General features: G+C 47.7%; 1 protein-coding gene across 1 annotated transcript in view; it reads left to right on the forward strand.

Moving 5' to 3' along the window:
- The window catches only part of ptprn2 (protein tyrosine phosphatase receptor type N2), a 58,710-nt gene extending 41,432 nt beyond the window's left edge, over positions 1 to 17,278 (forward strand). The window contains exons 12-22 of the mRNA XM_088362987.1: positions 2,369 to 2,584; positions 4,907 to 5,104; positions 8,308 to 8,455; positions 8,952 to 9,025; positions 10,404 to 10,481; positions 11,925 to 12,044; positions 12,108 to 12,274; positions 13,396 to 13,449; positions 14,135 to 14,199; positions 15,396 to 15,469; positions 16,387 to 17,278. Of these exons, the coding sequence (XP_088219113.1) occupies positions 2,369 to 2,584; positions 4,907 to 5,104; positions 8,308 to 8,455; positions 8,952 to 9,025; positions 10,404 to 10,481; positions 11,925 to 12,044; positions 12,108 to 12,274; positions 13,396 to 13,449; positions 14,135 to 14,199; positions 15,396 to 15,469; positions 16,387 to 16,458 (1,266 nt within the window). The 3' untranslated portion in view covers positions 16,459 to 17,278. The remainder of the gene's footprint in view (positions 1 to 2,368; positions 2,585 to 4,906; positions 5,105 to 8,307; positions 8,456 to 8,951; positions 9,026 to 10,403; positions 10,482 to 11,924; positions 12,045 to 12,107; positions 12,275 to 13,395; positions 13,450 to 14,134; positions 14,200 to 15,395; positions 15,470 to 16,386) is intronic.
- Positions 17,279 to 21,206: the final 3,928 nt, after the last annotated feature.

A 21,206-nucleotide genomic window follows, 5' to 3' on the forward strand; every position in this document is an offset into this window, starting at 1 on the left:
TGGGGAGGGGGGGGTGCCGCCGCCGGTGGGGGTTAGGGAGTGGGCGGCCCGGGGACGCATAAACGCACCTCGTAGCCGCCACCGGCGTCAGTGTGTAGTAAGCGCGTGCCTCTGGAATACAAGAAGACGCCGGCGGCGTCCATCCTGCCCACCGAGATGCATTGGGGTAATTATTTTTTAGTGTATTCCGAATGTCGTGTGTGAAATGTTGCATCCCGCTGAGGAACGATGCTGAAAAACTTGTGAACGTCTCGTTGTGTTGGTGCCATTCTTGGTGATCATCCCTGAGCCCCCCCCCACCACCACCACAATTTATTTTGGCTTGTGCAAAATGTAAGCATTCTTTTTGGAATATCAAATCCGCATAGCAGGGACTTCAACTCCATTGCTGCTTATCTTCCATGGAATGAAGTCAAACGACCTGAATTTTGGCTCGGTGAGATCAGTCGTTGCCGACGATGAATCCAAATTCATTGTCGTAAATAAAAATAACTTTCCAGAGTGTTGGATTACGATGTGCGACATTGCCGTAGATCTTTTTTTCCACACAAAAAAACCACAATTTTGGCTTGCGTCAACACACCACAGCCTGACCTTTCCTCTCCCTTCTTTGAATAATCCAAAGCAGTCCCTCCCCCCCCCCAAAAAAAAATCCATCTGGCCCGCCGGATCTTTTTCTCTCAATTGACAAATTTAACACGGCCAAGCGCAAGAGAGGGATGTGCTTTTCTCCATTTGATTGGGTTTTTACACGAGCGACGTGGTTAAATGTTGAGGCTTCCTGAACTTTGAAAGCTTTTCAGCCGCGCATCCTCTTTGACATCCGGTCGGCGCGCCCCCTTCTAGAAGCCGAAAACGTTCAGTCGAATGCAGTCTTGATCAAATATTAGTCGATGGTGAAAAAAAAAAAAAACATTTGGAACTCATTCCTCCAAAAATATGAAGCAGCACACCCCCTCTAGGGAAAAAGATACAACCAAGCAAAATCATTGAGAAGATTTCAACAGTCCTACCTCAAACGTTTGAAGACGTCATCCAGAGCCCCCAAATCTGGACTATTAAAGCATTCAGTCGAATGTCATTTTTCACCACGCACCCCCTCAGAAATGAACCCATGATCTTTTAGGCTCTTCTTCCAAATCCAAATTTCCATTTCAGCGGCTTGCTTTTAGTCCAAATAATGAGAGGTCTTGCTCTCTTTTGTTTTTTTATTTGACACGATTGAGTCCCCGACATCATGTGTGTATTTGTGATGATGTCAGACAGAGTTTGAATAGAATCAGAACCCTCTCAATTCCATTTCATGTGTGCTTGGTAATTTGTGATTTATCTGTCATCCAGGCAAAAGAGTGGACCAATTTTGCTCCATTTTTAGAATACACCAAAAGGAGTTTCAGTGAAACAATTGTATGTTTGTGCTCACTCCTATTTGTGTGTTACTAGCGCTCGCCCGCCCGCCTGCCCGCCCGCTCGCTCGCTCGCTGACTGCATCTGGCCTTCTTTTTGCTCGAAACTTTGCGCAAGCATCTGCCCTGTCCGTGCGTGCGTGCGTGCGTCCGCTCCGTCCATTCGGACTCCGAGCCTGCTCTGTGCTTATTTAACCTTTTCCGAAGAAAAAAATCACCGAGCATTGTATGTTTAGAATGACGAGCTCCTCGTATGAAAGCAGCTGCGGTGTTCATCTTAAGACCTTGTGCACTTGCCTTCTGTTTTTATTAGAGACAAAAAATTGAAAAGCACTGGCTAAACAATTTTATATGTCCAAACTTTTTTTTTTTTTAATCCGTACTACTACTTGCTTCAACAAGCTAATCCAGCCGGGAGCTAATTAAAATCGCAGGCTTTTAGGCTGCCGACCTCCCTCTATGCAGCTGCACAGCGCCTGGCCCGGCCCGGCCCGGCCTGGCCTGGCCAGCTCTAAATGGGATTGGGAATGTCTGTAGTGGGAGGCACTAGTGAACTAGGCTGGGGTTGGGGGGCTTCTCTGAATGCACATTATGAGCTGGCGAATGAGGAGGGGGTTGATGGACTGAGCCGGACAATCTCATTTTTGTTCCAAAAGAGAAGCCTTTAAGGATGACAATGATAATGGCATGCTGTAGGCATGTCCGTGTTAAATGCTTCTGGCCTCGTATAGCAAGCAGCTTCTTTTTTTTTTTCCATTTTTTTTTTTTAAATGCAAGCAAAATGCTTTTGTTTGGCTAAATATGAAGCAGTTGCCTGCCCACCCCTGCTTCAAATCTTGGCTACAAAGTCTTATTAGGTTTCTGAAATGGGCCACAGGTTGTCTACCTGTGCTGTGCTGTGCTGTGCTGCCGCTGGGCTGTTTTGACCCCCCCCCCCGTCCCCCCTTGTGTGTCCACCGCAGAGGGGCAGCCTGAACCACATCCCGATGGTGAAAGAGACCCAGGTGGAGTCGGGTCAGCTGGTGGTTCTGTCGGTGCTGTGCGTGCTCTTCATCCTGGTGGTGCTGGCCGTGTCGGCCATCTTCTTCTGCGTGCGCCAGCGCTCCCACCTGCGCATGAAGGAGAAACTCTCCGGTTTGGGCACTGACACCAGCAGCGATGCCACGGCAACCTATCAGGTTTGGAGACGCCCCCTCTTGCGCTCGCCGTCGGCCAATCGGGAGCCGCCGTTTTCCACCTCTAATCTGCCATTGGAGAGAGAGACACACACACACACACACACACACACACTCAGCCTCATTTCTGTCCACGATTTTCAATTGAATTCCCTTTTCGAGTCAAAATATGTGACTACGTCAATTCAATTCACTTATTTTCAAGTCATGGTCAAATTTAAAAAAAAAAAGAAGAAAAGCAATCAAAACTGGTGAAGTGCTTCAAGGCAAATGTATTGAATTTCAAAATTAAATACAACTAAATTGTACTTGGGTTGTGGATGAAAATGTCTGCCTTCCGTAATTTAACGTTCACAAGAGAGAATTACTTTTCGCAGCAAGAGCACCAATCAGTCTCCATACATACAAAGAGACTGTACTCCTCAAAAAAAAAAAATGAAATTGCAAAATTGCCAGCAGAAAAGTGTGTGTGTGTGTGTGTGCGCGTGTGTGTGCGTGTGTGTGCTATTGTTCCAATGCGTTAGACGCACGCCACTGTGCCCTACGCCTTTAGCGGCGGCCAAGGACAATATTGATTGAGCGCGGTCGCTGGGGCTCAGCTGGGCACATTTAGCTTGTTCCCATTTCAATATTTCATCAGGTTTAAGGCTGATGAAGTCCAAGCTTTTTTCATCACAACCATCCGAGGATGATGTTTTCTTTGAAATTGCTATTCTCCACGACGAATCGTTGATACGTTTGCGTCGTCGTACATTACATCCCGAGTAAGCCAGCGATATTAATAAAGTAACGATAAAATAATCGGAGAAAGTAATAATAGTCATTTTTGACATTTGCCTCTAAATATGACCTTTGTCTCGCTACAAACTGTTAGCATGTCAGTGGCATCTCGCATTGTTTGTTAGCACGAAGCCCATCAGACTTTCCTGAGGCAAAGCTATGTCCACTTAGCTTAGTCCAAATGGCCAAAGTCTGGATTCTTGTTTCCTCCTGTTGCCATTCTCACTTTGAAAAGTGCTTTGGGGTCGCTCATGAAAAGCTTCTCGTATCTCCCCTCTGCATCCAACCGGGCCCACACTGTGGCAGAGAAAGAAGTCGAATGAATTATGAGGTGGACTTGGATGTTGCCCCAAGGCCAAGGCTCGGAGCGCCGCTCCATGACTCCAATCATTAAAGTCTTGACGGTGCTGGGGGGGGGGGGGGTCCAGGAGCAGGGCTTAGCGGGCCCTGCAACCCTCGGGGAAATATCACGTTGATAGATCAGCAGATAGCGCGTGCCCTCCCTCCGCTCTTATTGAGCATGGAAATGAATTCGAAAGGAAGTGTCTGGCCCAAACGCTACATGATGCTTTTTACAGATTGTGGTGACTTGAACAGATAAGAAATGAGACGTCGTGTCAGACATAGAATCAAATGGAATAAGCTTTTATTACTCGGGCAATGGGGAAATTACGTTTTTTTTTTACAGTCAGTATATTGGTGAGTGAAGGCACACAAGAATACTAATAACACAAAAAATCGGACAAATAGATCTTCAAAATGGCCTGTCTTCATATTCTAACTGCACTTTCCGGAAAAAAAAGAAAAAAGCTGAGTCACTTGAAAAGTTGTAATCTTGATAAAAGTAGGGGGAAGCATTTTTTTTTTTGGGCACACACACACACAGCAGAGATTATCTATCTATCTATCTATCTATCTATCTATCTATCTATCTATCTATCTATCTATCTATCTATCTATCTATCTATCTATCTATCTATCTATCTATCTATCTATCTATCTATCTATCTATCTATCTATCTATCTATCTATCTATCCATCTATCCATCTATCCATCTATCCATCTATCCATCTATCCATCCATCCATCCATCCGTATATCTTGCATGAATGCATCCCAGTCACTCCTGACTGGTTATTTGAATGATGGATGATCTCCGCTGCTTTGTTTTGGGGGAAAGGTTCCTTCATCCATCTTTCAAATGTCTGATTTGTTTGACAAAAGTGCCATTTGTTTTTCTTTTTGAAGAATCCCACAATCGCCAGGCACCCTGCTTCTTACAATCGAGGGGCCGTTGCACTTTTACGGCAGCAAATTAGAGACTGATAACGTGAACTAATCAATCATCCGCAAACATCCTGCATAATGCATCAAGCAGTGAGTGACACGGAATCAATAGCGTCTCCACGCACGCAGGTGCGAATGGCTAAGTAGCGTCTCCATGAGCGAGGGAGGGGACATACGTACGTAGGTACTACGTTAGGTGCCCACGAGTCAATGTCACGACCGCAGGCAATTTGATTTCTTCTTTTTGTGCCGGGATAGGAGCTGTGTCGCCAGCGTATGGCCGTCCGGGCGTCGGAGCGTCCGGAGACCCTGCGCCACTCGCGCCTCAACAGCGTGTCGTCCCAGTTCAGCGACGGCCCCGGGGCCGGCAGCCCGTCCACGCGCAGCAGCACCTCCTCCTGGTGCGAGGAGCCCGTGCTGTCCAACATGGACATCTCCACAGGTCACATGATACTGGTGAGCGATGAGCTCTTTTTACGCCAAGACAGAATGTTGCTATCAAGAGAAACGAACGAACGAGATGAAAGCCATTTGGGGGGTTTGGCATGTCAATCATTCAGACCATTGAAGTGGTCTGACATGCTCATTTTGAAATCTCATTTTCTCATTGGGGTGTTTGTAATTGTTCTTTTGGGGTGGAAATAAGCCTTTCCTTCCACACAATGGATTGTTTTAATTTTGCAGCCCGTCACTCGTCGGAGACAAGCTTGATAAAGAGACGGATAGATGCCTGGCAGTGTTTCCGTTCATGGCGGACGCATTCATCACACGCCACGTCGGCCTATTGTATAGACACACATACACATAGATATATATATATATATGTGTGTGTGTGTGTGTCTACACACGTATATAGCGGGGGGCGGGGGGAGCCTGTAATGAACCAGAAGGAATGTGAGTAATGCCTTGTAGCGCCGCTAATAGATGGCTTTTTCTTACACTCGTCAAGTCTCCCCTTTGAACGCGGCGGCGACAATAGTGCTCACAACGCTGCTGTGAATCATTTGGAGGAGGCCAGGTGCCCTCTTATTACTCTTGGCCTAGGCTTCTCCTTCTATCCTTTAGTTTAGTTCAAAAGTCCAAATTAGAAATTGGAGTCCATATCGGGAGCAAACGTGACCCCCCCCCCCCCGTACGTCAACGACTGATAAAAAGCACAGCGCACGTGAATTTATTCTAAGCTGCGAATTAAGAATTCACTTGGTATGATCCATGGATTTTTATGTGGGTGCGCTATTGCTTTTGAAAGCCAATTGTTTGGGGATGTCTGGGTTTTGGCTCTCACAAGGGTCTCTCCTTAAGATTCCGCCATCATCTCCCGTCAAACCATGTGTGTGATTGCCTTCTTATCGCTCATCTCGGGGCCTATATTTGCCCTTCTCATCTCATCTCATCTCCTCTCTGCGTCGCTATTTGAAGCGGCGCGCCGTGCCGTGCCGTGCCGTGCCGTGTGGAGAGGGCTGATGATGAATACGCAACGTTCCAAAGCTCACACTCTCACTGGAAAAAAAAGAAAAAAAAGAGGCTTTTAGAGTGAAATTGGAAGCCTCTTTGTGCTGAGTCATCAGCTTGTTGTTTATTTGGAACTACTTCAACACACCCTTTGCTATTTTGCATACTGGAGTCCCAGAGAACAATAGCCACAATGGCTACTTAGTTTTCCCTCTACTCCATTGTGGTGTACGGCAGATTTGAAAAAAAAAAATAATAATAATAATTCTTGCTTTTTGAAGTGTTTCAAATGTACACTGGTGCCTTCATTTGACGTAAAGGTAAGAAAAAAAAATCCACATTGGTTCAGAAAGGACCTCAGTGCCTCCGTTCAGCACCACGGACAGCGCCAAAGAGCCAGCCTTTAACACGGCACCAACTCCAAGGTGCCATGGAGCAATTATTGGAGGGAAACAGCTCGTTTAATTTGACAAATATGATCGGACTCACTTGCGTGGTATTAAAGAAGAGCGTGTGAGGCCTACTTTTCCCACTTGTGCTTTATCACGTCATCAATTGTTTGAATTTGGTGTTACCTGTTGCGTGCCGTCCGTCCGCCTTCATCCCCGTTTCACCTAGCGGCCGAGGCTGCTTATGGGATTAGACATTGTTTCCCTGACATCTGGGCCTCCCCCATCCCAAATCCCCCTGATTGGCACACCTAATCCTCCCCTCATTCGCTAAAGCTCGTCTGCGCAATAAGCCGCGCTCCCGCCGGGAGCTCGCCGCCTTGATGAGGGGGCCCGGCCCGGCCCGGCCCAGCCCGGCCCAGCAGAAACAGGCAGAAATATGAATGTCGAAGGCAATCAATTCAGCATGTTGTTTGAATGGAATGAGATGCACTTGGGGGAAGATGTGATGCTGCTCTGGATGCAACATGGCAGGTCACAGACAGGCAGTGATGGAAAAAGGGCTCCTCTTTTTTTTAACTCATGTAAAAAAGTACTTTACCATTCCGAAGGCAGGCAGGAGACTTGCGTCGTCAGGAACAAATAAAAAAATAGGCTGAGCGTGAAGCACTTCTTGCTTCCTCATTTTCTTTCAAATGTACACACAACGTTTAAGACAATTGTGTGCTGCCCGCTAGTGGCCAATTATAGCAGAATTACATCCCTCTTGCAAACGTTCTTTGAGGGGAAAAAAGCGTTCGAAAGATCACACGCACACATACACACGCGTGGTTTTCGCGACAACATGCAAATACTGAGAAAATATGGATTACTTTCTTGCGTGAAATGAAAAGCTCCCGGCAACAGCAGAGAGCAATTCGATGACTGCCGTTAAAGGTAGAGGTGGAACACACTGTGCTGTCCCGACATTAATCACAGCGCTTGATTTTAGGACCTCCGTGGCACTAGTTTGCATAGCTAACAATAAACTTTGATTCCCATCATTAGTTCCATTTGTAAGGCCTGCTGAATTCATTAGCCATCAAAGGCTAATTACCCATTGTGTGCTGGACCAGGCCTATCTGTGATTAGCATCTATGCGACGTTTGGCTTTTTTTTTTTTTTTTTTACTCCACAAAGATGTGCTTTAGCATTTGACAGACAGCGCATACTCTAACAATGAAGGCGCTCCTCTTACCTACGCCACTTTTTAATATGGGATAAACCCGCAGCGCGTGTGGCTATCGCTTTCATTGTATCAGCCATCTGATCCCTGACATCAGTTTATGAGTCTGTAATCTTCCGCCCCGCACAATAGCCGCCTAAACCATTTAACCCCCGTCGGGAGGCGGGCTCCATGATACAGGGCAGAAATGGGGGGGAATATGGCGCCTGCTTAAAAAAATAAAAATAAAAAGCCTCGCCTTGCCAGCTACATCCTCTAAGCTCCCCAAGTCCTTGCCCTGATTTGGGAGCACACACACACACACACACACGGAGCGCGCCCCCACTTCTTTTTTTTGCCATCTTTGTCTCTCAAGCGAATTGAATTTTGTCCTCTGCGAGCGAGCGACGGCTTAAACGCACACAATCTTATCAGTGGCGGTGCAAGCGGTAAAGGCCTCACTGAAACACGCCTGGAGTATTTCCACAGCCGACAAACCTCTCGGGACTCTTAATTGTGTTCTTCACCCCCTCCCCTTCAAAGTCAAAAATATTAGCTGCCACCTGACGCCCGTCTGGACTCCTTCCAAGCTCAAACTCTTGTTTTCTCCTCAGTCGTACATGGAGGACCACTTGAAGAACAAGAACCGTCTGGAGCGCGAGTGGGAGGCCCTGTGCTCGTACCAGGCGGAACCGGGCGCCTGCAGCGTGGCGCGGAGCGAGCCCAGCACCAGGAAGAACCGCTCAGACGCCGTGCTAGCGTGTGAGTGCTAGCTTCTGCACGAGGCTAATAGTGTGAAAGTGAATCCCGAACAATCCTCAGGTGGTCGGTCCTTGGCTAGTTATGTAGCGATTGTAATCCCCAGCACAACCATCGCTGTCTATTTCCCTACTGCGGCGTGTTCCAAAATGTTGGGGCCAATTACTTGATGCCAAGTAGCGGTTGGCTACTTGCTATTTCTTCTCTTTTTTTTTTGGAGTAACTGTCAATCACCCATGACACAAACACCCACTCTCGACTGGAACGGCCGAGATTAGAAGCTCGGCCGCCGTCACTCAAGGCGACGCCGCGTTCAACGGGAACTGCGAGTGCTGGCGCTATAAAGGACTTGAGGGACCTTCTCTTATTGGAGGTGGAGAGATTTGCGTGTGATGATGAAAGAGTGATGAAAGCGCTCTTCTTCTCCATCATTTCATTTTGCCAGCGCCATTGGGACGTGTGGGGAAATACGCTAATGAATGATGCGTCCTTGTTCCAGATGATCATTCCAGAATCACCTTGAAAGCTGAGAATAACCACAGCGGCTCCGATTACATCAACGCCAGTCCAATCGTGAGTAGCTTTCAATCGTTCTGTTTTCCAGCTCCTATCTGCTCTTTCTGTGTTTGCTTTGTCATCGATTTAAGAGAGAGTAAGCATTGATTTTTTTTTTATTTTTTTGCACAACTCGTGGATCCGTCGGTGCTTTGAGATAACCTTTTTTTTCTTCTTCTATACAAAAGTAACAAAAGAGACGCATCTTTTGTTACAAGCAAATACATCTCCGGATATATCCGAAAGTATGCGGGAGAGAGCTGAGGCTATTTTTTTTTCCTCCCCCCCCCCCCTCCAGCACGTTTGTGATTTCCCCCGAGGCTCCTGCATCAAAAGCAACAGGAAGCTATGCATTTCAAATACACTAGCTGCAATTTTCCCAACGGATAAACGAGGGAGCTGCGCTAAAAGCTCAATACGCCTCTCAAACAAACAATCATGCTGTATGTGCTCTCATGTTGGATGCCCGTCGCAACATTTTGGAGGCTTGCAAGTGGGCGAGGAAGTGGCAGGACACGGGCGGGCAGGAGGGAGGGAGGGAGGGAGGGAAGAGTGGGCGGATGAAAGGAGGGTAATTACTCCACAATAGGGACCCCCGGCTGTGTCTAGCAAAACTGATAATTATGTCTGTCAATGTGGCTTCTTCCTCTTCATTAGCTCCGAGGCAGCGGCGTCCGAGCAAAAAGAATGGGGCTACTTCATGGAAGCTAAGTTAAGGAGCACGCCGCACGCAACTTTGCTGCGCTTTCTCACGCAGCTGACGTCACGACACAAAAGTCAGGCGTCTTTGTGATAGAAAGGCGCCAGGCCATCATGGCAAAAGCCACCCGCCTGCATTTTTCGGGAGCCCAAGGAGAACGACCTCCGGCGCTCGCGCTTGTCATAATCGCCTCGTAACAACGGCAGCGAGGACGGGCAAAAAAAACGCAGGACCGCTCTTTCATGTTTGCCTTTTAGTATTCCGGCGGCGGCGGCGGCAGCGGCAGCGGCAGCAGCAGCGCGTCTGTGTCCTTGAGATTGGCAAAACCAAACAGCGGCGCTCGCATTCATTCGCCTTTCATTTCAGCGAGGGGGAGGCGCCCCCGCCCCTCCCCTCCCCTCCCCGGTCCTCCTCTAAGCAAAAACCATGGGAGGAATCTTAACCAGGAAGCATGAAAAGAAAAGAAAAAAAAGTTTTGCTGAAGTACAACAATGTTCCTTCTTGCACGCGTGTGATGTTTAAGGACGTGTACAAGATTTGTTTTGTTCTTTTCAACGTCAAGATAACTGATGCTGCCTTTATGGATCCCTCATTTGGATGCAAGGCAAAGCTTTCAAAAGTGAAAATGAGACCCAATATTTCAGTGAGCGCTTTGAAGCCCCAACACGGCGTGACACTGCCTTTTCTCCCTCCCAGATGGACCACGACCCTCGCAACCCCACTTACATCGCCTCGCAGGGCCCGCTTCCCTCCACCGTGGCCGACTTCTGGCAGGTAAGTCTCGTCCCATCACTCAAACTGATTTGTTTCTTCAGCCGTGAGGCTTGGGCATGAACGCATATGAGACATCTGGGTTACGGGTTCTCTGCTTTGTGATGGGAGCGCTCGGCGGGGGATCGGCAAGCCCCGCCGAGCGCCTCTCGTGTATTATTCCCGCTAAAAATATTGACTCAACTGTATTTTTAACAAGCGCCATGCAATGCTTAACACTCTTCTCAAAGTGACAAAGAGTCGGGCGGGCTTCCGTGGCCCAATTTCCATTTAAGACAAACAAAAGGCGCACGCTTTTGGGAAACAAAATAACAATCTGGCGTTTGTTCCACGGATGTGTGACTTTGCCGCTGGACTCTGTTGCTAACCAAACCAGTAGCACCTAGCCATCCTCTCAGATGATATCATCAGTTCACCTGCACCATTTTAAAGATAATCTTAGGTTATTCAAGATCAAGCAGGCAAACAAATTGCTGAAGCTATCGTTGGCGCTAGCCAAACCAGCAGCGCTTATTGAGGCCTGAAAAGAAACAAATGGCGTCCTCAGGTGGGCAAGGCAGACGCAGCAGATGCCAAGTGACAAACAAACGCACTTTGCCAATAACAAGGCTAATGCATTCCCGGAGCACCGTTAATCGCGAGCCGCTGTTAAACACAGCCGTCCTTCCGTCCGTCCGTCCGTCCGTCCGTCCGTCCGCCCGCCCGCCCGCTTGCGCACTAAATGATGCATGCTGGCCAAATGGTGTGTTAAGAAGACGCCCACTGTAGTCATCAGCCGGAGCGTTGCGTGACGGGAGCGAGCGGCACGGCAGCCGGCCGGCCCCTTTTGCCGTCCGACGTCAAAGTTTTCTCAAGTTGGGGACTTTTCATGGCCGACAATCGGCTCGCAGTTAATTAACAACACAATCGCTTGCTAGCTTTTAACTGCAAAGTGCATCCTAATTGTGCGGGAAGGGTTGTTTTTTTTTGTTTTTTTTCTTTCTTTCTACCCTCCCTTTCTCTATTCAAACGTGTTGAGTGGCTCTAATCAAACACTGATAATTGTTTGGTATTTGTTTAGTTCCTTTTTCGTGCCAGTTGCCAATCTATTAGATGCTCAGCCATGAACCCGACGTCGCCCTTTTTCCAATGACGTAGGTGGGAGGGAAAAAAGAACAACAAAAAAGTGACAAAATGGTGTTCTCTCACTTCTGAGCAAAAACCAGTCAATCACGTGCTAATACACAGCAAGGGAGCAAATCATTCATGTCAGACAGTGACTCGTTGCTAATAAAGGGTTATTCAAAACATTGAAAAATTCCAAAAAGCGTTTCTCCCGAGCGCACATTACACTTACGCATGATGCTTTATTGGTGCCTCCTGGACCCAGATGAAGAAATGCGTTTGATGGGGAATATTGTCAGCCTTGAACAATGGCGTCTAACTCCCTCCCTCCCTATGCTGCAGATGGTGTGGGAGAGCGGCTGCGTGGTGGTGCTCATGCTCACCCCCGTCTCGGAGAACGGCGTCAAGCAGTGTCACCGCTACTGGCCGGACGAGGGCTCCGACGTCTACCACTTCTACGAGGTACGCGTCTTTTTCAACTTTAGCGCACCCTTGTCCTCGGCGTTAACGGCGGTGCGCTCGCAGGTCAACCTGGTTTCCGAGCACATCTGGTGCGAGGACTTCCTGGTCCGAAGCTTCTACCTGAAGAACCTGCACACCAATGAGACGCGCACCGTCACGCAGTTCCACTTCCTCTCCTGGATGGATCACAGCGTCCCCAGCTCGGCGCGTACCCTCTTGGACTTCCGCAGGTACTGTAGCGCGGCCACCTTTGACCTCATGGCCGTTCAGCTCGTTCACCCCCTCCCTCCCTTCTTTTTTTCCCCTTCGCTGGCTCTAACAAGGTTTCTCTCCTATCCCCCCTAGTTTGGGATGTGTCATTATTTTGTTTGGACTCAGAACTGATTTTTTTTTTTCTCTGAAACGTTTGTTAATGATACCAGATTTTTTTCTAAACGAAGATGCTTTTGTGATTTTTTTTTGGTGATTTTATGGGGGGAAATCTAACAACCTTGCTGTCCCCGCATCCCCCCCACCTCCCCCCTCGATGCAGCAACTTAACAGCCCCGCACTGCCTGGCTTGGCTTGGGAAGAAAACACCTCATTGAAAGAGCCAATTAAACGAGTGGCGCCTGACTAAAAATGCTTGACGTTTGTTAGCGAGCGGATAACCTCGCCCGAGCTCCCCGCGTGGAGGGACAACAAATGAGGATGGAAATGTGTGTGTGTGTGTGTGTGTGTGTGTGTCCCCATGCTTGTTAATGCAAAGTGGAGGGGATGGCGTTCTCTTTGCTATCTATGCCCCTCCTTCCAATGAGCTTGTATGCATTAGAGTGCACTTTTTTTTCCATCTGTGTGTGTGTGTGTGTGTGTGTGTGTGTGTGTGTGTGTGTGTGTGTGTGTGTGTGTGTGTGTGTGTGTGTGTGTGTATTTTTGTTGAGGTTTGGGCCGTATTTTGCGGTTGCCAGTGTCATTTTTGTGATGTTGCAGCTAGTAATATGAGCCCAGTTGCATAGTCACAAAAGTGATCATTGGAAACTGTGTCTCCTCAGCCAGGCCTGCGCACAACCTGACTCTCTCTCTTTCTCGCTCGCTCGCTCGCTCGCTCGCCCTCCTCTCCTTGCTCTCTCGACCCTCTGGCTTTATTTGCATGGGACGTTTGGGCCGTCCTTGTGCTTCACTCTTTGTCATCACATGTTCTCATGTGAATTCCATTTTTTCAAGACTAAATATGTACCTGGGATGGAATGTCTGGATTGTCAAGACCTGATCATCATTGTGAAAGATGAAAATATTTCATAGCCACCAACACTTAATCAGTGTTCAATAACCTACTTTCTTTCTTTTTTTTCTTTGTCTTCTTCTATTCCAGAAAGGTTAACAAGTGCTACCGAGGTCGATCTTGCCCCATTATTGTTCACTGCAGGCAAGTATTGCAAGCACATCAAAGACACAAACATTCAATTTGAAATTTCACTTTTGTTTTGCTGGTTTTGGAGGGAGGGAGGGAGGGAGGGAGGGACATGTTGACAGTGCACGGCAGGCTTAAAAAGTTGTCCCGCCTGAGCACTTTTACGCTGTGAAGTCATGCATGCGTAGCGGGCCGACGTGGATTAATGAAGCCGCCGTTCCCCCCCCCCCCCTTCCGTTGGCCGGCGCCTTTATGGAAGAGATGTGCACGCCTTGTTTGCAATTAACATGCAGTGCCGCTGAATGGCCAGGGGGCACAAAGGGAGGCTTTTCAACACACTATCTCTGGAGAGAGAGAGAGAGAAAAAAAAGCAAGGCCCTCCAAAATTAAAAAAAAAAAAAAAAAAAAGCTGTTCTTCACACCGCCCCTGGTCTCTCAACCTTCTCCTGTGCTCCCGAGGTGCACCATTTGAAAAGCCTTTGTCCTCTGGTGGAGAGCCTCCCCCTCAACTCACCCCCAGCTCCCCCTTTGACATTGCCTGCCCAGACCACACATGCAAGATTATGAAGGCCAAAAAAATCTCAAGCGTGATATTCACGCCGGCCGGGCTGCATTGGATGAGTCCGCCGTCCGTCCGTCCGTCCGTCCGTCCGTCTCCGAATCAAGTGTGTCCTCCTTCCTTGTCTTTGTCTCACCGCAGCGACGGCGCTGGCAGGAGTGGCACTTACATTCTGATTGACATGGTCCTCAACCGGATGGCAAAAGGTAAACGCTTGGCTTTTTCCACTCCCTGCTTGCGTTGCCATAGCAACACGTCGCTTTCCCATAGAGGCTCTCGGTGATGCGTCGGAGGGGGAACAAAAGCCCCCAGCTCGCAAATGAGAAATCAAGGGGACCCAAAAAAAAAACCTATTTGAACATTAGTAATTTAGTAGTCATTTGTGCTGCTGTCACGCCGTATCGACCTGCATCACAATTGCCGCATGAATTTAGATGGCGCATGCATGCCAATGAAACGGAATTCGTTTGCGGTTTGAACATTAATGTTTCATAGAAGCAATGTGTTCATTGGATTATGATTTTTCAGCGGCCGCGTTCTTGTCTTAGGGTTGCCATTTGCACGGACCGAGCGAGGGCCGACCGAGCCTTGCCGGCAAAAAGGAAATTCCTAATTGCGCACCGTGACAGAAAAGCAATTACAACTGAGAAGTCTTCATTTCCCAGTCTAAATTTATATCATAAAAAATACATCAGATTGAACTCATAACCTTTTGATTAAAAACACCTTTGATGAAACATGATCGAATACATAATATTATTGGTGAAAAGATGATTATATTTTTTTTTAAAAATGGTCCACATTTTAGTTTGTACTGGTTGCTAATACAGTTGACCAATAAAAAAATTCTTGCATATCTTTATTTTGCGCGAAATATTGCACCCTCGAGAAAACTAACATATAAACGAACACCAGGGGGCAGCACTGCAGTAATATTATCAAAGAGGCGCCTTGTCAAGATGGTGGTGACGTGACATTCAAAATGGATTTTGCTTCCATTGTGGATGTCGGCCGGCCCCCATAGGTCAATCTGCGTCAATTTGACGATCCCCCCTCCCATAGCTCCGCGTGCCCTCCGACCTTTGCCTTCTCAACTTTGCCCTCTCCCCAACTCAAAATGGCCGCTCATTAGAAAAGGTCACGTCCGCAGCTGGATCTTGGAGCGTCCCTCGTAGTCGGTGGCGATGAAAGGCGCTCGGCGAGTCGTGCAGACAGCATGGCGCCCCCTGCATATTTGATCAAGACGCACGCGTCGGCGGGCCGTCGTCCAAACCTTTCCGGTGATGAATGCAATCATTTACAATTGGCCTTGCGTGGAAGAAGAGGAGCCGGACAGATGTGAGCTGGATTAGCCCGCTTGCTTTGAAGCGCTTCCAATGTGGTGCGTGTGTGTGCGTTGCAGGTGCTAAAGAGATTGATATTGCCGCTACCCTGGAGCACTTGAGAGACCAGAGAGCCGGAATGGTCCACACAAAGGTAAGACCCCCGTCCCGTCCGGCCCCGCCCCGCCCCGTCCCTCTTCCAAGCCTTTGAGCTCAAGTGCTTGTGGGGAAGGCTGGGTCAGATGAAAAGAAAACATGCCTCTATTGTTTGATACAAAGAAAGTTTTATTGGATGCCAGCAACAATTTTGATGCTCTAACAGTCAAGTATGAGCGAATCTGCAAATTTGTCAACGCTTTGAAGTTATTTTACAAGTAAAGTTGACGAGAGGAGAGATCCCACCAAAAGCTGTGGGCCATTTTGCACTGAAGCACCTTTCCTTTCATAAGATCAGGAGATGAGCATCTCAACAAGCTGAGCTTGGCCATTTTGGTTTGAGGCCACCATTTCAGGGTGCTCACACACGGACCATGTCCGACGATGGGGAGGGCTGAACTGCCAGCCCAACTAGCCTAGCCTAGCCCTAAAACAGCGCCACCCAAAATCCAGGCAGCCAGCCAGCCAGCCAGCCAGCCAGCCAGCCAGGCAGGCAGGCAGGCAAGCAGGCAGGCAGGCAGGCAGAGACAGATGGCTTGATAGTTCTGACAAGTTCAAAAATAGACAAATGTGATCGGCCACCGGCGGGTGCCGCATATCGATCTCCCTTTGGGCCTCACTGTGTGTTGACGCATCTAAAGGCCTGCGCACTCCTACGCTGCTTTTTTTTTTGTTTTTTTTTCTCCTCCCCCTGAGCCTGGGGAGTGAAAGAGTGCAAAACTGCAGCAGCGGCAGCGGTGGCTCTGTGGGGTGGGGGGGGCAACATCAATCACGCTGTTGCTTTGCTCTCGAGGGGGAAAAGCAACAAAAGACAAACAAAAGTGAAGCCGGCCGGGCTAGCTCACCTGGGTGGCTACAAATACTTTGTTTCTTCACATATGCTGCGGCGGCCTCTTGTCTTCCATCCCCACCCAGGAGCAGTTTGAGTTTGCGCTGACGGCCGTGGCCGAGGAGGTGAACGCCATCCTCAAAGCCATGCCTCAATGAGTTGACTGCGCACCTCTCCTCTCCTCTTATTCATCTGCTTCCTCAAGCTGTCTCTCTTTAGATCTAGATTCATCAATATATATATAGATAGCTATAGATGAACACTCTTATTGGGTGCGCGGGCCGCAGTGGCCAAAGATTGCGTTCAGGTCCGAGCAGTCGATCGGTCCGGGCGAGGAGGGGATGCTCAAGTAAGTCGATGAATCAACGGTACGGACCCGAATGCACCCTTTTCGTGCCACTGGCGAGCTTTGACGTCATGTCGAGTGAACACTTCTAGAGATGTAAAGAAATATATATATACGTATATATTTAAAAAGAATCAAACATATACACTTGTACGGATATGTACAGTTGACTGTATGGATTGAAATATTGCGTGAGCGTCCGAGAGGCCATTATTTTTGGAACAATTCCAGCAAGCAATTAGCAGGGAAGCGACAAACAAGAACACATCTCCGACCGACTCTTCTCATATATCACGGCTTCATTTTTCAAACCATTTTACACTTAGGAGAGCACTCCTTGCCGAGCATTGGCGTAAATATGGACGTGCTAAAAAGTCAACTCGCAATACAACTGCATCCATCCATCCATCCATCGCTGGTCGACACCGCGTGACCACGAATAAGAAGGAGAAGTAGCGTCTTGTTGTCCTGTTATGGCTAGGAAGTGCTCTGCTAGTAACGTGCTTGTTGTATTTGTGTATTGCGGATGCATTGTGCTATGCTGTGCAACATGACAATGATATGACTTGGAAGCTCTTGCGTCTCTCTCTGCGCTAACCTTCATTGATAGTAAAGGTCAATTGAAAGCCAAACTGTCTGTCCTGTCTTTTTTCTACGTTCTCCAGTCCCAATGCAAGCAAAATGCAGAGTGATACAAGACAAGCCCCATTTCCAAAATGCTCATTCGTTTTGTCGTTGCTCTTACTTAACACACAAGGGAGGAGGAGGCTTCAGTCGTTAGCTATGACTTCACACCCGTCACAGAAGATTCATTAGTAGTGGGGCCATCCCCGACTGTTTGTGCTTGTTTGGAAAAGTGCCTGGGATGGAGAAAAAAAGCCCAGCGTGTGCGTTTTGTCGCTCCCTGAAAGGCGAGCAGATCGGCACGACCGAGCCTTCGTGTCGCTCCGAGGCCTGGCCTGGCCTGGCCTGGCCTGGCCTGGCCTCGCCGCGCCTGGCCTGGCCTCGCCGCGCCTGGCCTGGCCTGGCCTGGCCTGGCCTGGCCTGGCCTGGCCTCGCCACGCCGTCTTTGATGGGTGGGCTCCGCAAACAAAACTGGCTTTTCAAGAGCACTCGTTGGGCCGGCCTCTGGCATTGAAAGTCTACTTTTAAGACCTATCTTACTCTACATGGACTTTGAATATACAATGACACGCTAACAGTAAGACGTATGGCATAATCACGTTTAAGGCAACAACTGTCACCCATCCTAAGTGAGTTTTTCAACAACTATCTAGCGGGCGGGCGCACCGTGCAATTGTCAAAGCCAGATTGATTTCTTTTGCTCGGCTGAGGGTGCGACACTTTATTGCGTCATTGTTGCCGATAAACGCGTCGTGACGGGATGGAGGGAAAATGGCGGAGTCGGTCGATCGGTCGGCCTGCGATCCGCGGGCCACGCGGGCTCAGATGAGTACAAGGCTGGAAACGACAGTGCATCAAAGGGATGACAATGTCGTCACCTTTTAGCTGATTGGCTGTGGGAGTGGTGGTTGCTGTTGCTAGGCAACTGTTACTAGAACCGTTGCCATGTCAGAGGCTCACCAGGAAAAACATTTGCTCATGTGCTGAAAAGGGCCACCCGGTGGCTATCTTGCCACACCTGCGCACTGACCGCAGTCCGCAGCCTTTTTCTTTTTTTTGACGACACTTTCTGCTTTAAAATGACGGCCTGGAGGCAATGCGGCACGTGACTCGGACAGAGCTGGGTTCGAACCATCCACTTGTTTCCATGCCAAGAAGAATGAGTGACGAAGCTATGCATCAGGAAGCCACACATTTGACAAATGTTATCTGAGGTGGTTGGAAAAACAATCACAGCTCTCACGACATCTGAGAAGAAAACATATCATTTTGGGGAATGGAAATAAAAACGTTCTGTTAAAAAAAAAGACAAAAAACTTTAACATTAGCCTACACTTACATCATATCGTTACATATAAGTTAAAAAAAGGAAAAGAGCGGTTTAATTTGATTGTTTTTATTGTCAAACAAAAATAGAACCTATTGCGAGAAACGAAGGAAAGTACAACGACGCGTATACGTTTTGGATTCCCTGAATTTGACCCTAAGATAGCAAAAGTGTACCGTGTGTCGCCCTCTGCCGGTCAAGTATGAGAAATGACGCCGCGTATATTCGTTTTGGTTTCCCTGAATTTGACCATAGGATAGCAAAAGTGTACCGTGTGTCGCCCTCTGCTGGTCAGGATGATAAACGCTCCCGTTGATCAATTCCTTCCGGGAATCCAAAACAAAATATACGAGCCGTTTCTTGATTTGCATGTAGTGCTGTATTAGAAAAAAAAATAGAAAATCCATTTTTCTTTCTACCAATCTTCCCAAGCAACGGTTTGCGATTAAAACGCAACATTTGAATGCTTGCATTGCAACTGTTCAATGACAATTAAAAGAAGTCCAAAAGTTGAAACAGACTTAAGAGAGATCTTGATTATTTCACCTTATTATTGCAGCTTATTTTTATTCACAGCAAGTGACAACAACAATTAGTTTGAACTTGTGCAACTGCAAGGAAGAATGGGCAGCTCTGACCCAATCCGCATAATTTCCAATTATAAAAAAAAAAATGGCAAAATGGCGGTGTACCTAATGGAGTGTACGAGTGACGTCACAGATCGAACAGCCAATCAGAAAGTGGGGGTGAGGGCGGGTGTGGCGCTTTTCACTTAAACCAGGGATGTCGACCTCCAGTCCTCGAGGGGCCGCGTTCCAATATGTTTTCCAAGTGACCCTCGTTAAATGCAGGTGCGTGAAAACTTTTAGCTCCTGCAGACCGTGAAAGGAGCTAAAACTTTTCACGCAGGTGCGCTTAACGGGGGTCACTTGGAGAACATGTTGGAACGCGGCCCCGAGGACTAGAGCTTGACGCCTGTGACCTTTGACCATGATACTTCCCTCATAAAGTGGCCTGCGATTAGGTACACTTGAAAATGGCGGTGTACCTAATGGAGTGTCCGTGTGATTCCCTCGTTAAGCGCACCTGCGTGAAAAGTTTTAGCTCCTGCGGAACGTGAAAGAACGTATTGAATGGGTTGTTAACATTAACAGGTCATTATGAATCGATAAAAGCCTGCGACTTTGTATTCGTTGAACGATTCGTTTGAACGAATCGTTTGAGTGAACCCGATTCTAAAGATTCGTTCACCTAAAAGAACTGGAATGCACATCACTAGTCCGAAGCAACCCTTTCCACAGTAGTCACCATGACAGCCGACCACCTGGTGGCGTCAGTGTGCCGAGCGCCGTTGGACGATCAGGAGAAGAAGATTTGAATCGACGGATGTGACGTCAGGTCTTTAGGTCAATTGAAGGCAGGTGTGCTCGCTCAAGGGGAGTTATCATATGGAGGTGCCACCGATCGCGTGGCGGCGTGGCGCGGCGCGGCGCGGCGCGGCGGACGGTTTCTCAGGTAAGCGAGCATGCTCGCAAATGTTTGTCGTCTCCTGCCGTTTTTCACGACGGACGCCGTCCGTGTTTGTTGCACGATTGGCACGCTTTGTTGCCTTTTCTCACAAGCCCTTTTATTTCTTTCTTTCTTTCTTTCTTTCTTTCTTTATTTTGTTTGTCGCAGGATTGTCGTACTCTCGTGACTCACGCGACGGTGGGCCTGGAGGTAAATTGTAGGCCGGAGGCCATTTAGCCCGTGAGCAAATGTTTGTACTTTCTTACGATGCCATTTTTTATTTCTTGCAGGATTTTCGCTGTCTAGGGAGTGCACGGCACAATCGACTTTGCGTCGCGTCGTTGCGCGTTTTGGTCGTTTTGCCGCTACGGTATTTCAAATGTCTTTCGCGGGTGTTTTTTTTTTTTTTTTTTTTTTTAATAATGCTGGCCAGCATTTTTTCATTCGTTTGTTAAAAGTTCGTAAATGACGCCGGCGATAAGCTCGTGTTTGTCTGACTATAGGAAATGTTAGTTTGACTCTAGTTAACTGAACACTTTTTTATTATTTTATATCATGCGTGTGCCATTTCCGTGTTATGCAAACTGATAAATGTAACGAATTTAAGTCATGTCCAAATCAGAGCATATCCATTCAGAGATGGCGCCCGCCCGCTCTCGTTCCGTCACGCAACAAACATTTGCGCGGGTTATTTTTTCCCGTTTTGGACGCCGCCAACCTGGATCATCCATCTGTCCAATGTGAGGTGAGTTGTAGATGATGAAATTAAAATATGAATTATAATCTTTAATAATTCTTGTAATTTACCACAATGGAATGATTATATATTTTTTCAAATATAAAACTCTACTTAGAATGTATAAAATTCAAACATTAACTAATTTAGATCAATTATCATAACTTACTGCAATATAATATTCTTTTCTCAAATGTAAAACTCCTAGTATGTATAATTGTTGGTAAAAAAATCATGCCATTGGCACTCTACTCAATGTCTATTTTTGTTGCAATAATTTGCTTGTCTTTTGTAGCACTAAAAAAGGCCGCCCAGCCAGCATCCTTCAATAAAAAGCAAGCAGGAGGCTCTTGAAGGAGCCCTT

Source organism: Syngnathus floridae, chromosome 20 (genome assembly GCF_059516105.1).
Source record: "Syngnathus floridae isolate MCC-2025c chromosome 20, RoL_Sflo_1.0, whole genome shotgun sequence".
NCBI lineage: Eukaryota > Metazoa > Chordata > Actinopteri > Syngnathiformes > Syngnathidae > Syngnathus > Syngnathus floridae.